The sequence below is a fragment of the Geotrypetes seraphini genome, chromosome 5 (genome assembly GCF_902459505.1).
Source record: "Geotrypetes seraphini chromosome 5, aGeoSer1.1, whole genome shotgun sequence".
Classification (NCBI taxonomy): Eukaryota; Metazoa; Chordata; class Amphibia; order Gymnophiona; family Dermophiidae; genus Geotrypetes; species Geotrypetes seraphini.
In genome coordinates this window covers 169,172,917-169,194,901 of record NC_047088.1, presented here as the reverse complement: position 1 = coordinate 169,194,901, position 21,985 = coordinate 169,172,917, and the positions used below count along the sequence as shown (strand labels likewise).

Genomic DNA, 21,985 nt, shown 5'->3' with positions numbered 1-21,985 from the left:
TAGAAGTATAAAGTTCAGTGTATTAACAACAACAAAAAAAGCTAAAAGAGGAAAAATTACATTTTATATGAAAAACTCAGGAAAACTTTCAGACAGATCTCATCCATGTTTGTTGTGAAAATTTTGAAAACCTGATCGGGTTGTGGCCCTCAAGGGCTGTGGTTGTCCATCCCTGGTCTAAGTGGGCAGTCGAATGATGTTCTTCTTCTCTTGTTGGTTTTGGTATAGCAATTACGTATGATTAATAGAAGTGCACCTTTCCTTGAAATTTATACTTTGGTTTGTTTCTTTCCTTTCTTTTCTTGCTCATAGATAATGACACGGGGACAGAATTTGTCACATCCCCGTCCCCACAGATAACCATGGGAAACCATCCTGTGCCATTCTTTAGTGTCTATGTCACCCTCAGTCCTTCTACACCAGCATTCTTCAAAGCAAGGCTTGCAGGTCAATGGCTGTGCACATTCAAACTCTGTTTCTTCCCTCTCCCTTTAAAGAATGACATGGGGATGGTACGTGCTGCAGCTTCCGAAAGCTTACATATACAATAATAGTACTTTATGACAATGTACTGATAGTTGTTTTTGGTTTTTAACAAACCATTGCTTTTTGAAGCGTTTTTGAGCTGGGTTTTCAGAGGCAGCTTCGTCAAAATGTGTCAAAACCCAGGACCGGAGAAACAGAAGTACATAACATTTTGATGTGGATTGCTAATATGTTGTAAAAGTTTTTTGATTTGGGTTTTTGTTTTTTTACACATGCTTTGATTGAGAGAAGTAGAGACATGCAGAGTGGGGCTTGACCCTGATTTTGGTCAATAATCTACATCTCTGAGCACATTTGAGTACTATAATTGTTGCATATATTAAACATAATATTGCTGGATTTTGTTGCTCATGTGCTAATGTCATTAGTGTGGAGCAATGATTAAATATTAGCGCATGAACCCTTATCAACACCTATTTTGTAGGTGGTACAGGCTCACCTGCTAATCCCACACTAATCAATTAGCATGTAGCAATTTAGCTGCGCTGATTAGCACAGAAATGCCTACTCTCAGCCCCTAGGCATGCCCTCTTGACCAAAAAAACCAAAACATTTGTTTTTAGCATGTGAGTAGCATGTGCACATTTGGAACCTAACCAACGCTCTGAAGCAAGTATAGTGAAACCAGTCAAATGATATCACTAATGAGTGAACCTGGAACTTCAAACACCCAAGCACCCCCAACTGGTCGGTGCTCATTAAAATATAACTCACCTAACAACTGTCTGCACATATTCTCTGAGCTTCCGACATCGTAGGCTCGCAGCTGATTTTGCTGCCTCTAAAATATGGCAGTGATCTTTCAAACAAACGCCGTCACCTTACCCTACCAGTAAGTAACACGTCACCCCTCATTAAAAAGCCAATCAGGGCTAAACCCTGACAGGTATAACCCCGCCTGTGCAAGTGTTCGTAAATTTCCTTCGTTGCTATGTTATTGTTGACGTGGCCTCCCCAATTTAGATGGCTTAACATTTATATCAAAAGCATATTTATATCGTGCTCTGATAGGGTAAAGTAATGGCGTTTGTTTGAAAGACAGTTGTTAGGTGAGTTATATTTTAATGAGAAATATTTTAATGAGAAATTTATTGAATAAAGTAGTTTTTTTAGAAATTGATGTAAGCTGAAAATAGAAATCGTGCAGGCTTTGAAACCTTTTTATGATATCATTAAACAGGCACGGGCAAGCAGGATTCTGAATGGAAATCAGATTGCAAAAGTTTCTAACCCCTGAGGAAGTTATATCAGTGAAACGGTAGAGCTCCCGTTGGGCCAAGCTAAGTACTTTTGCAAAATCTTTAAATCTGAATATACTAATATTTTCAGCATAAACAAATATATAGCCCTTTAGGAGTACACCTGATAACTCGTGATGATATTCATACCCCATTGAGCACCAACCAGTTGGGGTTCTTGGGTGTTTGAAGTTCCAGGTTCACTCAGTGTTATCAGTTGACTGGTATCACTATACAGTACTTGCATCAGAGCATTGGTTTGATTTGATTTTAGTTGAGCAAGTTTTGTTCCATGCTAATTGGATTCCACATTTGGAATCTACCATGGGACACCTGAGCACACCCGCAGTAAACCCTTTTAAGCTGTGGTAAGCACGCGCTAGTGCTTTTCATCTTAGTAAAATAACCCCCAAGTTCATGTGCAAAGAATGAATAGGTGGAACAAACATTAAAAATGTCCAGGGGGCTCCTTTTATCAAGCAGCAGTAGAGCTTTTACTGTGGGCCAGTGAGGTAAATGCTCCTATTCAGTTCCTATAAGCATCGGATCATTTACTTCGCCGGCCTGCATTAAAAGGCTCTATTGCTGCTTGATTTAAAAAAAAAACAAACAAACCCCAAAATAGGAAAAACTGTTTTTAAAATAAGCACAAACCAAACTTTTGTTGTTGTTGTTGTATACACTACTATTATTTTTTTTTTTTCCTTGAAAATTTATTGAAAGTTTTACAAAATACAAATGCAAAAGAGAAAGTGGTACACAAGAAAAGTACAATAGTCAATAATGTACAGACAAAGTGTTGCTGTCATATGAAAAGTACATCAATGTAAGTGAGGAAGGGGTATAAAATATAATACTCAATAATCCCAAATCTAATACAGGTAGGGACAGAAAAAAGAAGGATGAGTAGACAGGGGAGGAAAGGAAAGAAAAAAAAGGAGGAAGGGAAAGATAGAATCGGTAGGAGGGAAAGGAGAAGCTATCTAGGAAAGGGAGGAAGAGGAGAGGGGCAAGAAAGAAAAGGAAGAGGGAAAGAGATCCTCAGAGGCCTGGAAAAAAGAAAAGAAAAGGAAGGAAGAAGAAGAAAAAGATAGGAATAAGCAACAAGTTGTAGCAGGTTATGCTAGTGTGCTGATGGTAAACACTGGTAGTATGTTAAATATGATTGGTAGTAATGGAAGAAATACACTACATATACAGCAGGTTAATATATATTGAAGGATGGGACGACTTCCCTATGAAGAAAGGCTAAAGTGGCTAGGGCTCTTCAGCTTGGAGAACAGACAGCTCAGGAGTGATATGATAGAGGTCTATAAAATACTGAGTGGAATGGAAAGGGTAGATGTGAAACACTTGTTTACTGTTTCCAGAAAAACTAAGACTAGGGGGCATGTGATGAAACTACTAAGTAGTAGATTTAAAACAAATCTGAGAAAATATATCTTCACACAACGAGTAATTAGACTCTGGAATTTGTTGCCGGAGAATGTGGTGAAATCAGTTAGCTTAGCGGGGCTTAAAAAAGGTTTGGAGAATTTCCTAAAAGGGAAGTCCATCCAGGGCCGCAATCCAATTGGGTTTTCAGGATTTCCTCAATGAATATGCATGAGATCTATTTGCATGCACTGCTTTCATTGTATGCTAATAGATCTCATGTATATTGATTGGGGAAATCCTGAAAACCCGACTGGATTGCGTCCCTTGAGGACCGATTTTGACACCTGTGCAAATAGACCATTATTGAGATGGCGTGAGGACATCCACTGTTTATTCCTAGTATAAGCAGTATAAAATCTGTTTTATTACTTGGGAACAGGATACTGGAGTTGATGGATTTTCGGTCTGTCCCTGTATGCAGTTGCTGGACTGGCTGTCACTCCCTCTATGTTCTTTTTAAAAATATAGGGACAGTGCAGTGGTGCCCCCACACTGTAGAATAGTAATTGTAACACTGAAGGAAGCAATTGCACCCCAGAGCAACAATTTAAGATTCTGAAAATTGCAATTATTATTCATTCTTATTTGATCTGTAATTAGATAATGTATTATTAGGTGAATACCCCTTAGTATGGGCCTGATTTACTACTATTCTTCTACCTCGGCGGCTGGGACAGTGAAATAAAGTAATGGTCCCTATGGCAATGTATGTGTGGTTTCACATTAACCAACACGATTGCGGGTCTGAGTATTTCATAAAAAGAATATAAAATTAACAAATAAAAAATATAAATAATTATTGTCAATTCAATACTGTGATTATATGTGGTATCAGAATTAGTATCTCAGTGATTCATAGTCATTAATTCTTATAAATTGGTTATAGTCACCTGATTTACTACTGACATACGTGACTTTCAGAAGCACTCCCCTTGCTGCTGTTGCCTTGACAAATGTGCACACAGAGGCATTCTTACATAATAAGATACCTTTTTGGGTACATATTAACTTTTATGCTGCAGTTCGTTTTCATTAGGGTCACCAACAGGGTCACCAACCAACAGAGAAATTGCCCAAAAGACAAAGTAGAACATGTTCGAGTAACACTTATTCTGATATTGTCAGCATTTTCCAACAGGCCATTTTTATTTTTGCAGTGAATTTTATTAGATAATAACTATTGTTATAATAAATTAATCTCCTGCCACAGGGCCTGAAGTAGTTAACATACACTAGATCTAGTGCACATTTTTTGCATGCCAAAATTGTTCTGATGCCCGAAGGATTTTAGTTTGTGTTAAAAAGTCCTGTAATCTGAATTCACTCTGTGCATATGCGTGGAAAAAACCTGCATGAAACTACAGTAGAATCCAGATTAACTGGTACTCAACCAACCAGCACTCTCAACTGACCGGCAAAAAAAATCTCTGTCAAAAAAAAAAAATTGTCTCCCACGCTGACCCGACAACCAAAATCATCTCCCGCATTGACTCGATACCCCCCCAACAACCAAAATCATCTACTTCACTGACCTGACAACCCCACTCTCTCCCTCCAGCCTCCAAAGCAGTAGTGGCAGCCCCCAACAACTTCCCTCCCTCCAGTCCCTGAAGCAGTGGCAGCTGGTTATCAGAGGCTGCGGTGTAAACAGGCTGCTCGTGGCCAGCCCCAGCAGGGCCTTTCTTCTGCTGCATTGGAAGTGACATGGCAGAGGAAAGGCCCTGCCGGGGCTGGTCACAGGCAGTATGTTTACAGTGCTGCCAGAGCCAGGAAAGCTGTAGGTAAGAGATAGCAGACCTGGGGGGGGGGGGAGATGGACCAAAGGTGTGTGTGTGTGTAGGGGGTGGAGAATCGGACATAGATGCTAGACCTGCAGGATGAAAGACAGGGGAGGGGAGATGGATGAATGCTGGACCCATTAGTGGGGTGGGGATAGGGAGAGAGAAAGTGACCTAGAACAGATAAGAGGGTGGGAAGGGAGGAGCAGATGTTGGGCCTACAAGTGGGGATGGGGTGATGACAGAGAGAGGAAGAAAGTGAGGTAGGAAAGGAGATAAAACTATTTTTAAAGTAACTCTCAAGTAACCAGAAACTACAGTTATTCAGCATCTACCAATCCCCATGGGTGTCGGATAACTGAGAGTCTACTGTACATCTAAGGAGGAAAATACATTAAAATTAAAGCACTGGGTCTTATATTCAAAAAGATTTAATTGGGCAGGGAAGACTTCCGCCCACTTGGAATATTCAGAAGCACTTACCAGGGCAGAGTCCGATGGTGTAGTAAGGGGGGGGGGGCGAGGAGGGCTGTCTGCACCAGGCGTCATGTTGGTGGGAGTGCCAGCGCCCTTCCTCCTCTCTGACCCCTCCGCCTCTTCCCACTCCTCCCCTCACCACGTGCGCATCCCCTTCCTTTCCCCTGTACCTCTAGTTGTTCACTGCCGCGAGCAACAACTTCAACACGTTCCTCACGACCACATCAGCTCTCCTGCTGACGTCACTTCCAGGCGCCAAGCATAGGAACTGACATCACAGGGAGAGCCTCTGAGGTGTTGAGGAGCATGTTGAAGTTGTTAAGCGTGGCGGTGAATACTTTGGGCTCCTTTTACTAAGCTGCGCTAGCATTTTTAGTGCACGCAGCAGATTAGCGCATGCTAACCCTGCGCTACGTGGCTAGAACTAATGCCAGCTCAATGCCAGTTAATGACTGCAGCCAATTACAGAGCGGTGCGGGACCAGGCAGGAAGCGCAAAGGTCGCACTCCTGCATTGTGCGTTGTGGCGCTCTACAGAGAGGCAGCTGTCCAGCAGGACACTGCACTGGACCACTGCTTCTTAAAAAAGGTACCAGGGGGCCTTTCTTCAGGCAGCTTTGGGGAGGCCATTCTTCGGGCGGCTTCAGAGAGGCCATTCTTTGGGCGGCTTCGGGGAGGCCTTTTTTTAGGCTGCGGGTGGTTTCGGGCTGCAGGCTGCTTCTTTGGGCTGTTTCGGGCATCCCAACACCAGCCCATCAGACACACCTATGTGTAGAGGAGGAAAAACCAAGAAAAAAATTCTGAACCAAATTTTTTTTTTCTTGGTTTTTCCTCCTCTACAGGTGGCTGTGTCTTATGGACTGGTGCGTCTTATGGGCCGAAAAATACGGTATCTGGAAGTGCCGTCCTTGAGTATGGTCCGACTCTCAGGTTATCGTAAAACCATTTTGTATTGTGTTGTATTTATTTATACCCCGCCTTTCCCAAGGCAGGTCACAATAAAGTACATACATACACAGAATCACATAATATTAAAACATATTAATGATAATGTAAAGCCTCCTAAAATTACAAAGAGGCTACCAGCACCTCACATCAAAAAACTATAAATCAAGCTCCATATTTCATCTTACAGAAAAGGCGTTTCTTCAACATTTTCTTAAAACTACTCAAACTTGTTTGCTGTCGTAAATATCCTGGAAGCTTATTCCACTCCTGATGACCCATGTTCACTCTACAAGGGCCAATTTGTTGGAATGCGTTGCCTTCTGCATCAAGCATTTTGCAGTTCAGGAAAATGGTGAAAACGATGCTATTTGATTGTTTTCTTAATAGTATAGATTATAGTAGGTTATTATTTTTTATTTTTAGTATTACTGTGAGGTGCACTGAATTGTGTTTTCAATTGAAATATTATCAGTGATTTTATGTTGTATGTTTGTTGTCAGTTATTTTATTACATATATTTGTTATTACCCGCTCAGAATTGTTGGATGTAGCAGGATACAAGTTTTTAAATAAATAAATAAAGATGCCGAAATGCTATTATAGAATATTAGCATTAGCCAGCATTGGTGCCAAGTCAATGAAGGGTGTAAATGGGCAAGCCTACATGCAAGAAGTGATGTGAATAAGTGATAGAATTTTATCAGGTGCACACAACACTTGGAGATATACCTATACTCCACCCACATACATGCCCCCTTCCCCTTGCAGTTACACACCATGGGGTTCATTTTCAAAAGAGAAAAACATCCCAAAAATTGGCATAAATACGGTACACCACTGTGAAAGGTATATAATTGCAGAGCGATGTAGACTGGCAGATAAATGACATAATAGAAAATGAAAGCGTTTTTTAATAGCTGGTGAATCCAGTCTCCTGAAGAAGCACCAAGTGGAACGGAACATCCGTAGAGCCAGACATATGATCGCTGGTTTTGTAGAAGAAACAGAATTTTCTGCCAAGATCCAGATAAGTAATTGCTGGTTTTATAGAAAAAAACAGAGTTTTTCTGCTGAAACGGAAAGTGATTTGAACTAAGTCAAACTTCAGTTGAGAATTTTCTCTTTCTCTTCCTGGGGTGGAATGATCTGGATTTGAACTGAGAGCCAGATAAATAACTGCTGGTTTTTGAAAGATGTTGGTTTTAACTGATAACCCGTGCTAAAGCATTATTGAGATATTTTCCTTCCTTTAAAACATTCCATAACACATGAGTAGTATATATTTACTATTGGTAGGGTTATCTAATAAGAACATAAGAATTGCCATACTGGGACAGACCAAAGATCCATCAAGTCCAGTATCCGGTTTCCAACAGTGGCCAACCCAGGTCCCAAGATCCGAAGAAGTAAAATAGATTTTATGCTGCTTATCCTAGGAATAAGCAGTGGATTTCCCCAAGCCATCTCAATAATAGCCTATAGACTTCTCTTTTGGGAAATGATCCAAATCTTTTTCAAACCCTGCTAAGCTATCTGATTTCACCACATTCTCCGGAATGAATTCTAGAGTTTAATTACACATTGTGTGAAGAAATATTTTAAGTAACTTCTGCTCTTATGCGGGGTGGAATGGGAAAGCTGTAAAAGGGCTTGCTGGGATGAGCATTAAAATTACACGATAACACCTAACTTTGCACGCCAGTTCAGCCAATTTGCTTTTATGTGGCATCAACTACTTATCATTTGTTAAACAGCTGAGAAAAAATAGTGCTTTCAAACATTTCCTAAAAATATAGTAGGTCTCGGCCAAGCTGATATCACGCCTCCTAACTGATTCCACTAAAAAAGGCCAAAGTGAAAGATTTCTTATGTGTGTCCATTAAATAATACTGCTTAGATGAAAGAAGCTGCAATATCCATGCCTATTCTCTACCCCTGACACATCCCCGTACAAAAAATAAATAATAACGTACTTAGCACATGCAAAGAAGGTTATTTTCTGCAAAACACTTTAATGCAATTTGCGATAAGCATTTTCACATGTGTTGAGTTAGAGCTTAATGTCCTTTAGTAGATATACTTTAAGACAGCGGCGTAGTGAGGGCAGGAGGCACCCTGGGTGGAGGTACCCCCCCCGGTGCCCTCCTCTCCATCCCCCACTTCTTCCCCACCCCCACTCCACACTTGCGCCCTCCCTTTCCCCCATACCTTTTTAAATCTTTGCTAGTGTGAACAGCTTTTCTGGCCTGCTGCTCACGCTGGCATTGTCTTTCCCTCTGACATCACTTCCTGGCCCCGTGCCCTGGAAGTGATTTCAGAGTGGAGCCAGCAGCAGGTCAGAGAATTTGCTTGTGCTGGTAAAGATTTAAATAGGTATGGGGAAGGGGATAGAGAGGGCGTTAGCGTGGCATGGGGGGGGGGCAGAGAGGTGCCGGTGCCCCCATCAAAATGGCACCCGGGGAGTCCGCCCCCCTGCTCTCCCTATTATGCCACTGCCCTAGGATAAATAGCTATTCCACAAAATAAGCATTTATGTGCCCTTTTTGATATTTTAGATGTTTATTTTTCTAAAATGGACGTTCATGCTGCACATAACCAGCACATACTTCTGTAGGTTCCTGTTCTAAAATACTAGCAGAGCTGGAGACTTCCCAACCTGGATACCTCAGTTCAGATTTACATGTCCTTTCTGAAATGCAACTCTATAACAAAAAAAAATAAAATAAAAATGCTGTAACTGCCACTATTCAATATTGATTCAATTACTGTATTTCTGGGAAGTTAGATAAAACTTGTGCTTTACAGAGGAAATCTACCATTCTTCTTGCAGGAATAAAACTGAGCATGAAACTGAAATATAAAAGTAACTTAAATAAATCCTTTTCAGACAACTTTCTTGAAAGCATAAAACTACCACTACTATTTATTTTTAGGTGTACCATAGTCAAGCCTTTAATGTTTCCTTACACTGGGCAAAATGTTCAATGCGTGTGCCACGAGTGAGTACATCTAGCACGAAGGGTGTCTGATGTGTGTCGAAACCTATCCTTTTGTAATTGTGTTGTCCTAAGTGGGAGGAGAGAGGGTGGATCCCCTGCTGAAGGCATTAAATGGCAGCAGGAATGGCCCAGCACACTACAGGTGGCACTGGCTGCAGTCAGATACCAGCTCCTGTGCGGTCTGCTCCCTCTACAGAGACAACATCTCCACAGTCTCTAACTTCCATCTGAAAAGCAGAGATTTCATCTCTGGATAAATTCTTTAAGTTAAATTGCAACCGCAACGTCTTCAAGATGACTAGGATTTTGTCAGTCTTCAAAACCACCAAGACATTGAAAGAGGGGTTTGGCTTCTGTAGTAAGACTGCTCAACATCGTTGGACTTTTTCAAGAGCTGGGGCCAGATTTCTGAGTGTCAAGGTAGCATCCATCAACCTTCTCTTTCACCTCTTTCTAGTTTTTACTTTTGTTCGTAGTTTTCTTTTATTGTTTTTTGAGTTTTGATACTGCAGAAGGGCTATCAGGGAACATTTGCCTTTTTGATACCAAAATCTGCAACAGGGTGGACGCCCTGGAAGGTATAGAAGACATGAAAAGAGATCAAGCAAAGCCTGTAGAATAGTCTAGGGCAGGGGTTGGCAACTTTTTTAAAGCAAAGAGCCAATTTATGCTAAAAAATTTGACCCAAGATTTACAAAGAGCTGCAATAGGTAGAGAAGGGAGTTTGAGATATTCCAGGTCTCTCACTCTCTCTTCCCTCCCCAAGGTCTAGCTTCTCTCCCCTCTTTTTTCCCTCTAATCCCTCTCAGGTCTTTGACCTCTTTTCCTTCCTTCCCTCCCCTGCCCCTCCCCATCATCCCAACCCATAACCCCAAGCCTGTACTCTCCCTCCCAACCCCACGGTCCCCCGCCGAACCTACCGAGGAACCTGGTGGTCTAGTGGGGTCTTTGTGGCAGGAGCATGGCTTTCTCACTCCTGCCTCCAAGCTGCTGCCTTCTAAAATGGATGCCTTGAGCTTTTGCGGCTGCTTGCGGCATTTCCTGTAGTACCGCGAGCTGATGTGAGATAGATTTTGATACACTGCTTCCTTGGTGTGTAAATCTATCTCATGCATATTCATTGTGGATATCCTGAAAACCTGAAGGGACTAGACGCGCCTCAAGGATTGGGTTGAAAGCACAGGTCTAGGATATGGCAGATAAGATTTACAAAACTACAAATCTATAATCTCCAGTATGAACGCTGGAAAAAAGCTCATAGCTTAAACCCCTTTCTGTCCTGTGCATTCAGTTCAATTAAATATATGTACACTTATTGGGGGAAATGCCTCAGAAGCTGCAGGGCAATCAATGCTCCGGAGCTATGAAGGGGAACCTAAATAGCTCATTAGCTCCCCTCCAACATTCTATCATCGACAAACAACGGATTGCATTGGAGAGGAGCAGCATTGTTTCAGAGGGGAGCTAATGAGCTATTTAGGTTCCCCTTCATAGCTCCGGAGCATTGATTGCCCTGCAGCTTCTGAGGCATTTTCCCCAATAAGTGTACATATATTTAATTGAACTGAATGCACAGGACAGAAAGAGGTTTAAGCTATGAGCTTTTTTTCCAGCGTTCATACTGGAGATTATAGATTTGTGGTTTTGAATATTGCTCTCCAGTTCCTCTTGTCTTTTTGTTTTGTCAGATAAGATTTACAATACAGTATGGAGGGTGAAGTTCTGTTTATGAAAGAAGAGTGGGATCCAGGAGTGATCATATTTATGATCATTCCTATGACAAAAGCCATAAGAATGTTTAGATGCAGATGGAGAGAAAGGACGTGTCTAGAATACTATGGTACTCATTTTCAAAGCATGTAGATTTACAAAGTACTTTGTAACTATGTGCTTTGAAAAAGTCTTTAAATGTAGTTTCAAAAGAATATATCCAAATAATATAAACTGGATGGATTTTGTCCAGAAGACAGCGACAGAAGCATATAGGGAGCAAGTTAAAGATCCAAAATTCTTTGGAAGTTGGGATGAGGATATATGAGGGTCCGCTGAAAAGTTCCCAGCCCAACCAAGAAGAGAATGATTTGGAGCCTTGAAACTTGCAAGTTATTCCACACTTTTCTTGACACTTTTTGTTTCATTTCATATCACTGAAATGAAAAGTGTGGAATAACTTGTAAGTTTCATGGCTCCACATCATTTTCTTCTTGCTTGTACGGAGAACTTTTTAGCGGCCCCTCATTTGATGGTGACATTTAGGGGTCCTTTTACTAAAGTATGTTAGAGTTTGCAGTTACCGTGCCTTAATGCAAGAAATGAATGCATGGTAATTACAAATTTAACGCAGAAACTATTGGTGGGTATACCCAGCATGTCCTTTGCAGAGTCTATGTTAAAATGTCCATTTATGCACGGTATCCTGGTCACAATTAGGATGCATGCATTTAGCACTTTCTATTTGGGAGCCATAATAGGGACCTGTGCTAACTGCACAATTGTCAACTCATGGTATGTGTTGTGTGCAAACTGTAATATACTTACCATGTCCATTCTAAACCTGTGATTTGCCTAGTTACAGTCCCAACACAAAATGCCCTTAATCCATGAATTAGTGCACACGAACTGTTATAATAACACAAAACTGGTTAATGTGTATGGGCACTAACAGTTTACATGCACAGATTTGTGCATTAACTCATAAATTCTATAATTTGTGTGTACAAAATTGCATGTTACCCTGAGATGTGCATGCAACCAAATTGATGAATGGACCAGTTAGCGCTAATAATTGTGTGCTAATAATCAATTATAGGTGTTTTATTGGTAATAGTTTAGATTTGTGTGTGCATCTTGCTCTGCATTGTTCTATAAAGATCCATGTGCAGACCTTCTAGTGCACAACTAAAAAGGGTGCATGACCAAAGGAAGGACATGGGCATGTTAGGGCATTCACTAAAGTTCTTGGCAGCAGGGAGAGTGGGCATCTCTCCTGCTGTTGTTGTATTTTTGGTTTTTTAAAATGCGTTTATTCTGAGCATGTGCCCATTGCTATCACCAGCGATGGGCACATGCAAATTTAGAAAATCTTTGCTGCTGTCTGCCGACCTCATCTGCAAGTGCAACTTTTTCAAAATGTCTCGATTTTTTTCAGTTTGCTATCCAAATGGCTGCGTTAGCAGACCGTCGCTTTTTAACGCATTTTTTTTGAGAATCCTGTCCTGAGAATCTGGGATCTGCACCTAACTTATGTGCCAGGATTCACACCAGGTTTCAGTCGGTGCAAATCTTTGCTCCCAAAGCTTGGCGCAGAAATCGGCTCTCAGTACTATCTTATAAACGAGTGTACGACTCGTAGTTCTGTTTTAAAGAATAGTGCTCTGTGCAAATTTTTTTTCAGCCCTGTTGTTTTGAGCATTGTTTAGTAAATCTAGTCCTAGGGTGTCAATTCTATAAAGTGACAACTAAATGTAGGTGCGTTAAAGGGGTGCACTTTGCGTATTCCCTCTAAGCTGAGTGGGAGTCATCCAACTGTATTGCTGCCAGTAGGTGGTGGTACTTCAATACTAAGGCCCTCTTTTACTAAGGTGCACTAATCGATTTAGCACGCACTAATCGATTTAGCACGCACTAAATGTTAACACGTGCATGCTAGTCTATGGACGCGTTAGCATTTAGCACATGCTAATTCGATTAGTGCACCTTAGTAAAAGAGGGGGTAAGTTTTCAGTAACTAGGGACAGGCAGGTTCCCTGGAGTCTACACAATTTGCCTGTCCCGCACTATTGAAAATGTGATGGTAAAACAGCACCTCCAACTGGCATGACTGTAGGTAGAGGATTCCTGCTCCGCTTAGAGGGAACAGCGCCCAGCAGCTTACGTCAGGTCAATTGCAGCTATAAGCTGGATGCATGCATCTGATACTATTCTATAAGGTGATTTTATTTTCAATTTAGTAGTTGAAATGTGTCAGTTTTGAGAATTTATATGTGCTGTCTAAAGTTTGCACTGTTTAGGAAGAAATGATTTTCTAGTTCTCTAGTGTTATATTGCGTGTAGAGCCTGGTTTCATTTGTGTATATTAGTATTTCTAGTTTGTGGTCCTGTAGGGTTATCTCTGTTCTTCATGTGTGACCAAGGCCAGGTGTTCTGGTAGGAATGAATGTTGAAAAGCATACAGTGTAGTTTAATTTTGTGGTTAACCATTATATATTCTGTGTATATATGAAAAATGAATGGAAAAAATAGCTTTACAATTAATACTATTATTATGGGTTGGGGTCTGGGGCAAAACTTTTGAACACCCCCAGTCATTGTGAAAACTTGGCTTCTATAGGGAGAGAAGAAGACTGCATTGCTCCTAGTCTACCACTGCCCCCCAAAATTGGAGGGAAGACTATGGCTCAATCTTAGGGTTACCAGATGTCCGGATGGCTTTTAAAAATGCTAGAGGCATCTTTTCAACCAATGATTGAGTCTTTATTGAAATCAAGCAGTTCCAACAAGGATCCCAAGGCTAAAGTAATTAGGACTGTGTGTGTGTGTGTATTATAAAATAGGAGGAAAAATCTCAAGTAATTGTGAATGAAAGTCTGTAGCACCTAGCCCTGATTCCAACTGAATGGGAAACTGACCAGTCATAAAATATTCTGTACCAGTGGAGTAGACATGAGGAGGCTTTGGGGGCCTAGGTCCCTCACTTTGGACTCAGACTTCCTCCAAACTTGCAGCATCTCCTTACACATTTGGTGGAGATGCTGAAGCCCCTCTGGCCAAAGAAATGCAGTGCTCGAGCTGCTCCCCCTCCACCTTCCGCTGCTTCTATGTTCAATTCTATTTTATTAAGCAAGGATAACAGCAAGTACAACAGTAGTAGAAAACATGGTATACAATTTCAACCAACAACCGCGGAGGACTGGACTCTGATGTCCTCCACGATCGAAGCAACACCCCCACCCCACAGAGAGAAACCCCCACCCCCCACCCCGCCCTCCCCCACCCACCCAGAGAAACAGACAACTCTCAAACATGGAAAATCAATGGCAAACAGATGCACTGAATCAAAGGTGGAGTCTGTTCAGGATACGGCTACGACTCTCAGGGGACAAAATGTTCAAGTATGGAGTCCAAGTGTTAACAAAGTCTCTGCTCCGGCGACGAGAAGAACTGGCTAAACGGGCCTCCCAGCCCATAAGTTCATGGAGTCGATTCCTCCAATGCCAAAAGGAGGGGGGTTCAGGAGAGAGCCAGCAACATAAGATACATTTCTTCCCCAAGATAAAACATTTACTAAGAAATAGTTTTTCAGAAGAAGTATACATGGACAGGAAGGAAAACTGGGCAAACAACATAGAAAGCACGGAGACAGGCACAGGCGCCTACACCAGGCCCTGTAAGAAGGATGCCAGCGCCTTCCAAAACCGCTGCTTCTATAATGCAGAAATTTGTGATATGCCTTCTGCCGCCTAGGCCAGGACATCTTGCACATGCTCAGTTTACACAAGAACTGAGCATTCGCAGGGAGTCCTGAATCTGGCAGCTGGAGGCACACCATGAATGTCTGCATTACAGAAGCAGTGCAAGGAGGGGAGTGGCTCAGGCACTATATTTCTTTGGCTGGAGGAGCTTTGGCATCTCTATATGGTTAATACATGAAAACATGTAACCATGTTAAGTGTTTTGCAGTAGTTCGCCTGTTATCGCACAGTAAATCATGTGTTAGTGAAGTTTTTAGAAATTTTCTCTGGGGGAAGTGGCATGGGCAGAGAGTGGGCATGGAAGTGTTAGCCAGCAGGCATGTTATGCTTAGCGAGTGCTATATGGCTAAAAGCATGGTAGTAAGTACTCCTTCATTAATTCTCTGCAGGTATAAGAACATAAGAATAGCCTTACTGGGTCAGCCCAATGGTCCATCAAGACCAGTAGCCTGTTCTCATGGTGGCCAATCCAAGTCACTAGTACCCAAGATGTAGCAATATTCCATGCTACCATGGTAACATTAATGCATAATCTGCAGTAAAAAATAAAGCCACCCCTCTCTCCAAATATGCCACATTACATCTGGGCTTAGTGCACAGTAAAATTCTGCATTATCACACGTTAAGCCCAGATTCTAGTGTACTTTATTGGAAGGGCCCCCTAATTCTAGAATAGTAGTGGAAGTTGGCATTTATGTTCCACCCACTTGTGCCATGTCAATAGCAGGTGTAAATGAATGTGCTTAAATGTGGTACCTTAGCATGTAACTTAACATATTCTGCATAAATGTGAGGCTTGCCCATCCCCCATCCATGTGCCTCCTCCTGTTTACAAGAGCATAAGAATAACTATATGGGACAGACCAATAGTCTATCTAGCCTAGTATCCCATTTCCAACAATGGTCAATCCAGGTCATATGTACCTGGCAGAAACCCAAATAGTAGCATAATTTTATGCTACTATTCTCAGGATAAGCAGTGGATTCCCCCATGTCTGTCTCAATAGCAGGCTATGGACTTTTTCCTCCAGGAATTTGTCCAACCCTTTTTAAACCTAGCTATACTAAATGCTGTTACAAGAACCTCTGGCAATGAGTTCCAGAGCTTAACTATTTGTTCATTAAAAAAATATCACCCCCTTTCCTTTTCCTATTGTGGTAGGAAGGACAGACTATATGGGCTTTGTGATCTTTTCTGTCATAAATTTTATTTTGTGTTCCTATGGTACTGGTGTCATTTAGAGATGATTCACTTTGTGATAGAACTATTTACTTTAATTCTAATTTCTGGATAGTCCAGGTTTCAATCTACAATGTATAGACAAGAATGGGCAAATCAACAGGACAAGTAATCATATCCTTCATAGGACTTCAAAATCACCTTACAGCGATCAGCTGAGCAGCAGTGGCAGGGAACCCCCAGTTGGCTGGCAGGAGGGATGTCCATTCCAACCCCCGACTGTCCACGGCAGGAAGAGTGCCCAATTCATCCTGCCATCACACCCCCCATGAAGCATTGCCCCCCTCGAAGCATTCCTTGGCAGGAGGCTTGGCCAATTCCTCCTGCTGCCACCCCTCGAAGCATCCCTTGGTGGGATGAATGCCCAATTCTTCCTGCCACTATCCCCCAAGGCATTGCTTCCCCCCTGAAGCATCTCTTGGTAGGAGGAGTGCCCAATTCCTCCTGCCTCCACCCCCCGAAGCATTGCCCCCCCCCCGAAGCATCCTCCGGCCACTTGGTGACCCTCCCTTCCAGGGCCCCACCACCACCTGGAGACCCTACAGGGCATCCCCCCTAACAGGAAGACCACCCCCTACTCCGCCCATAATTTTTATAATGAAAGTCTGGGTGGAGGGAGGCATACACCCTCTAGCCAGCAGGCCCGCCACTGCAAAATGGTGGGCCTTTCCCTTCCCAGTGCATTCTGGGATACACGGGGAGGAGCCTAGGTTCCCTGATTGGCCTACCGGAGTCTTAGTCCAATGCACTGGGTGTGCATCCTGGGATGCACTGGGCCTAAGACTCCAATTGGTCAGATACCTAAAGCCCCTCCCAGGATGCACTGGGAAGGAGGCCTAAGACTCTGGTTGGCCCAGATGTCTAAGCCCCCCCCCATGGGAGGGACCTTAGGCATCTCAGCCAATCAACAACCACCATATTTCTTCTCCTTTCCTCTTATCATCCATATTTCATCATATCTTCCCCCATCCCAGTTCAAATATTTTAGCATTTCCTCCCCCACCTCTTTTACAAAGCCGTGTAAGGTTTTCTATAATCGCCGGCTGTGGCGGTATTAGCGCCAATACTCATAGGAATTCTATGAGCATCAGAGCTAATACTGCTGCAGCTGGTGATAAAAAAAGCCTAACATGGCTTCGAATAGGGGGGCCTAAGTCTTTGTGTGCCATCATCTACTATTTTACACTCTGGAATTTTCTTCACATTGCTTTTATGTGGTACTGGACAGACTGCAGGCACACTTTCAGGAAGGTAACACTGTTGTGCTGCTTATACTTGATGGATGCAGTGGTCAGGGCCAGATTAGGACTAGTATAACTCTCTATTCTTAACCAGTAGTCAGTAAATCAGTCCAGGCCAGAGCTGGGGTTCCGAACCAAAACAGAATGCTTCAAATAATTTTCATGCAAAAGGACAAGATCTCGACAATAATAAAGATATAGACAGAGAGCAAATATTGATAGATGACACCATCAATTAATTCTTCCAGGACTCTCAAATACCCAGGAGACTCCTTTTTTTTTTTCTACCGAATTCCTCTCAGAACTGAACTGAAATGAGATGCAGTCACAAATATTCACACCTAAGTAGCTCAAGGTATATTAAATACAGTTACACTAAGTAATTTTTCTGTCCCTGGAGGTCTTATAATTTAAGTTTGTACCACAGGTAATGGAGGGTTAAGTGATTTGCCCAAGATCACAAGGAGTAGCAATGACTTGCCCACAATCAAAAGGGAGTGGAAGAGGAATTTGAACTAGGCTTCCTTCAATGTTAGCTTATCTCTAGCTACACGTCCACTCCTGTCTTCCAGAGCTACTTAACTTCTCTTTCTCCTTAGAAACCGTGGTGTTCTGGTACAGATAACAGGACACACTTTCAGGGACCTGCAGAGGCCTAAACAACCTCTATCACCTCTCACTACTTCTTTTACTCCTTCCGGTGTAATGACTGGGCTAGCCAAAGACTTTGATTGCTCACAGAATGATGCAATGGCCAGGAATCCAAAAATCTTTATATTGTGGTCTAGTGTCTAGGAAACCAAAGACAAGGACTTCAAAATGGGGCAAGGGTTTTATGCCAGCCCCTGTTTCCAAAAGGGGTTACCTCCTACCTGTACCTCACTGGTCAGGAGACCCCTCCTCTTGTTCTGGAAACTGCAGCCCTACAATATTTTAGGAGGACCATTAGAGGTCTTTTCTAACCTCCTCAAACAGAACTTAAGGAGTCTCTACATTACTATGTGTAACTGTGGGACTTGTCCCATTAAACTTGCCTGCTTGTTACTCCTCTCCCTTTGTGGTTGGTTAATAAATCAATATTGGCAACTGCTTCATTTGAAATCTTTACTATGACCTTTTGATTTTTGGCAAGAAAGCCGCAAAGGACAGTAAGCATTGCGGCTTGTAGATTTCTTTTGATATCTGTTTGTTCCTAGTTAATCTATTAGAAATGCCAGTTAGATGCCAACCTGAGCCAACATCTGGGCTTATGCTGGCAAAAAGGAAGGTCATGCTATTAGGATATGCTCCAGAATATTGCCCTGAATTCTCTGGAAAAGAGAGGTCACCCTTTTTCACCATTTGACCATGAAAGGATGAAAGTGATAAAACACAGCGGCACTTTTAAAGCTTCAACAAACACCCCTCCTAATCCTGTTCATTCATTTTATGTAGAAGCTCTCTCTCTGGCCTTTACCATCCCTTTTCTTCACTTTAAGGGGACTGTTTGCTTTTCAGATCATTAGGGATAGACAAGTTTATTCAGGTTTGGAAATCAATACTGGTTTACCTATTTTAAATGACCTAGAATCAGGTGATTACTCAATTTTTCTCCAGTTGAGGATCTCTGTCCAGGGTCTTGATTTATCTTTGGAAAACACTATTCTTCAGGATATGAGAGATTTAATGGAGTTAGTGGTATGATCTGGTAGGATATCTCTAGTCTAAGAAAACTGAAAAACCATTTGTAAGACATTAAGGGGTGAATTCATCAAGCGGCTTAATGTACTCTTAACGAACTCTTAATGTACGTTAATGGAATTAACACATGCTAAATTCTGCATAACCTAAGAACATAAGAACAGCTATACTGGGTCCATCCAGCCCACCATTTTGTTTCCAACAGTGGCCAATCACAGTACATGGAGAAACCCAAATAGCAGCACCATTCCATGCTACCAATCCAGGGCAAGCAGCAGCTTCCCCCATGTCTGTCTCAATAGCAGGCTATGGAACTTGTCCAAACCTTTCTTAAGCCCAGCTGTGCTAACCGCTGTAACCACATCCTCTGGCAATGAGTTCCAGAGCTTAACTATTCTATGATTAAAAAAATAGTTCCTCCTATTTGTTTTAAAAAGTATTTCTGTGTCATTTCATTGAGTGCCCCCAGGTTTTTGTGCTTTTCAAAAGGGTTAAAAATCGATTCACTCTTACCTGTTCTACACCACTCAGGATTTTATATCCCTCAATCATATCCTCCTTCAGCCGCCTCTTTTGCAAGCTGACGATCCCTAACCTCTTTAGCCTTTCCTCATATGAGAAGAGTTCCATCCCCTTTATCATTCTGGTTGCTCTTTGAACTTTTTCTAATTCTGCTATTTATTTTTTGAGATTATGGTGATCAGAGCTGTGTGCGATATTCAAGGTGAGGATGCACCATGGAACAATACAGAGGCATTATAATATTCTCGGTAGAGAATGACATGGTTACAGAATTCATCTCTGTTCCCGTCCCTGCGGATAACCACGGGAAACCATCCACATGCCATTCTTTAAAGAGAGAGGGAAGAATCAGGGTATGAATGGGCACAACCACTGACGCACAAGCCTTGAATTAAAGAATGCTGATGTAGAAGGACTGAGGTTGAGATAGACATTAAAGAATGACACGGGATGGTTTTCCACGGTTATCCATGGGGATGGGAACAGTGATGAATTCTGTCTCCGTGTCATTCTCAAATTCTCAATCTTATTTACCTTCCTTTTCCTAATAATTCCTAGCATCCTGTTTGCTTTTTTTTTTTTTTTTTTGCTGCAGGCGTACACTGGGCAGAAGATTTCAGTGTAGTGTCTATAATGACACCTAGATCTTTTTCTTGGGTGCTGACTCCTCAGGTGGACCTCTTAACTGGATAAACTCTGGCTCTGCACAAAGTCCACCCACAAACTGCTCTGACACTGTTTGGTTAGTGCAGTGGTGATCAGAGGGAATATTCAGTAGCACTATCCAGTTAGTGCTACTGAATATTTTGCAGGCTGGCACTTATCTGGTTAGCAGCACCTGCTAACTGGATTAGTTCCTTTGAATATCAGCCCATTTTTTATTTGAAGAGGCTCGCTGTCTTCTTTATCTGATTCATCTAAATTGAATTCTGATTGCTTTATCATTGCTTTCATGTATATTGCTTTTATAGGCACAGACTGCAAATTTGGTGCTTGAAGATGGAACAAAGCTGAAAGGATACTCTTTTGGACATCCAAAATCTGCAGCTGGAGAAGTTGTCTTCAATACTGGAATGGTTGGGTAAGTTTCATGAAAACACCTGGTTAATAACTGGAAGGGCTAGGAACCTTTAATTCTTTAGTATGATACAGGAACAGAAAAAGTGAGGAATGCAAATATTCATTCATTTTCACAAAGATTATCAATATTCTTCTGGGACAAAACATTATTTTGGGATTATGTAACTACTCCAGGAGTTGATTTTCACTACTGTCTGTGGATCGATGGTAACTAATTCTGTTGTTCAGTAAGATATTTTAGCCCTGAACTAAGAATCTGTGAGTGTGATCTATCAAATGTCAAAACAGGTCAGCATACCACGATATGCATCTCCAGAAGGATATAGCATGCCTTGCTAGCCAATTATTCTATTCCTTGTGCAAAACAACTAGCCTTGAAATATTATCCTTGGTTGACTATTTCTTTAAGGAGCGTTGAGATAGGACTTCACATGCAGAGGCCTTCTTAGGACATTAAAACCTCCATTCTAGGGATCTGCAGTACAGAGGTACTGTAATTTGCTTTATGGGCTTCTGTCTTTTTTTTTTTTAAAGAACATATTAAATCCCCAATATTGGCTTTTTAATTGGATTTTTTAATTGTTACTAACAGTCAAAAGATACATTAAAAGAAACTGGATATCACCATGAAATAACAAATTTACAAGGATAATAGTTTGCAAATAATCCATCAAGCTCTCATTAAGAGAGAAGTTGTTAACCCCAAAAAATAGGAAAACATAAAAAAGGCAAAATAAGGGTATAGTCCTATTTAACAGCGCTGCACATTAGCTCAATATTCAAATAAAGATTGTTTACTCTCTGCATCCTTCAAAAAGTGTTCTAACTGAAGGGGATCCCAAGAAACATAATCTTGATCCTGAAAATGTAATAAGCATTTAAATGGAAATTTAAGGAAGAAAGCAGCTTTTTGAGCCAACACTCTAGACTTCAGAGCTATAAAAGCTTTTAGTCTCATTTGTGTTGCTCTAGCTACATCAGGAAATATCATTACTTTAGCTCCTTAGAAACTCTCATCTTTCTTTTTGAAGTATAATTTCATTATCAAAGACTTACCATATATACTCGAAAATAAGTCAATCCGAATATAAGTCGAGACCCCCATTTTCCTCCCCAAAAGGAGGAAAAATGGTTGATTCGAATATAAGTTGGGCAGCTTAATATTCAAGTGCCCTGCCCTACCAGGCTCTGCACCCAGCCTCCTTCCTCCCTCCCCCCTGTCAGGCTCTGCACCCAGCCCTCTTCCTTCCCTCCTTTCCTCCCTCTCTTTTTCTCTCTCTGCACCCTGCCCCCCTCCATGCCTTGTCTGTCATACCTCCTCTGCTGATC

General features: G+C 41.8%; 1 protein-coding gene across 2 annotated transcripts in view; it reads left to right on the top strand.

Moving 5' to 3' along the window:
* Window positions 1-400: 400 nt before the first annotated feature.
* CPS1 (carbamoyl-phosphate synthase 1) overlaps window positions 401-21,985 on the top strand; it is a 189,317-nt gene continuing 167,732 nt past the window's right edge. Inside the window, exons 1-2 of one of the 2 annotated variants that reach the window (XM_033947173.1) lie at window positions 401-512; window positions 20,548-20,657. In XM_033947173.1, the coding sequence (XP_033803064.1) occupies window positions 504-512; window positions 20,548-20,657 (119 nt within the window). In that variant the 5' untranslated portion in view covers window positions 401-503. Of the gene's footprint in view, window positions 513-9,692; window positions 9,843-20,547; window positions 20,658-21,985 lie in introns of those variants that run through there. The other variant, XM_033947172.1, reaches the window with a different exon arrangement.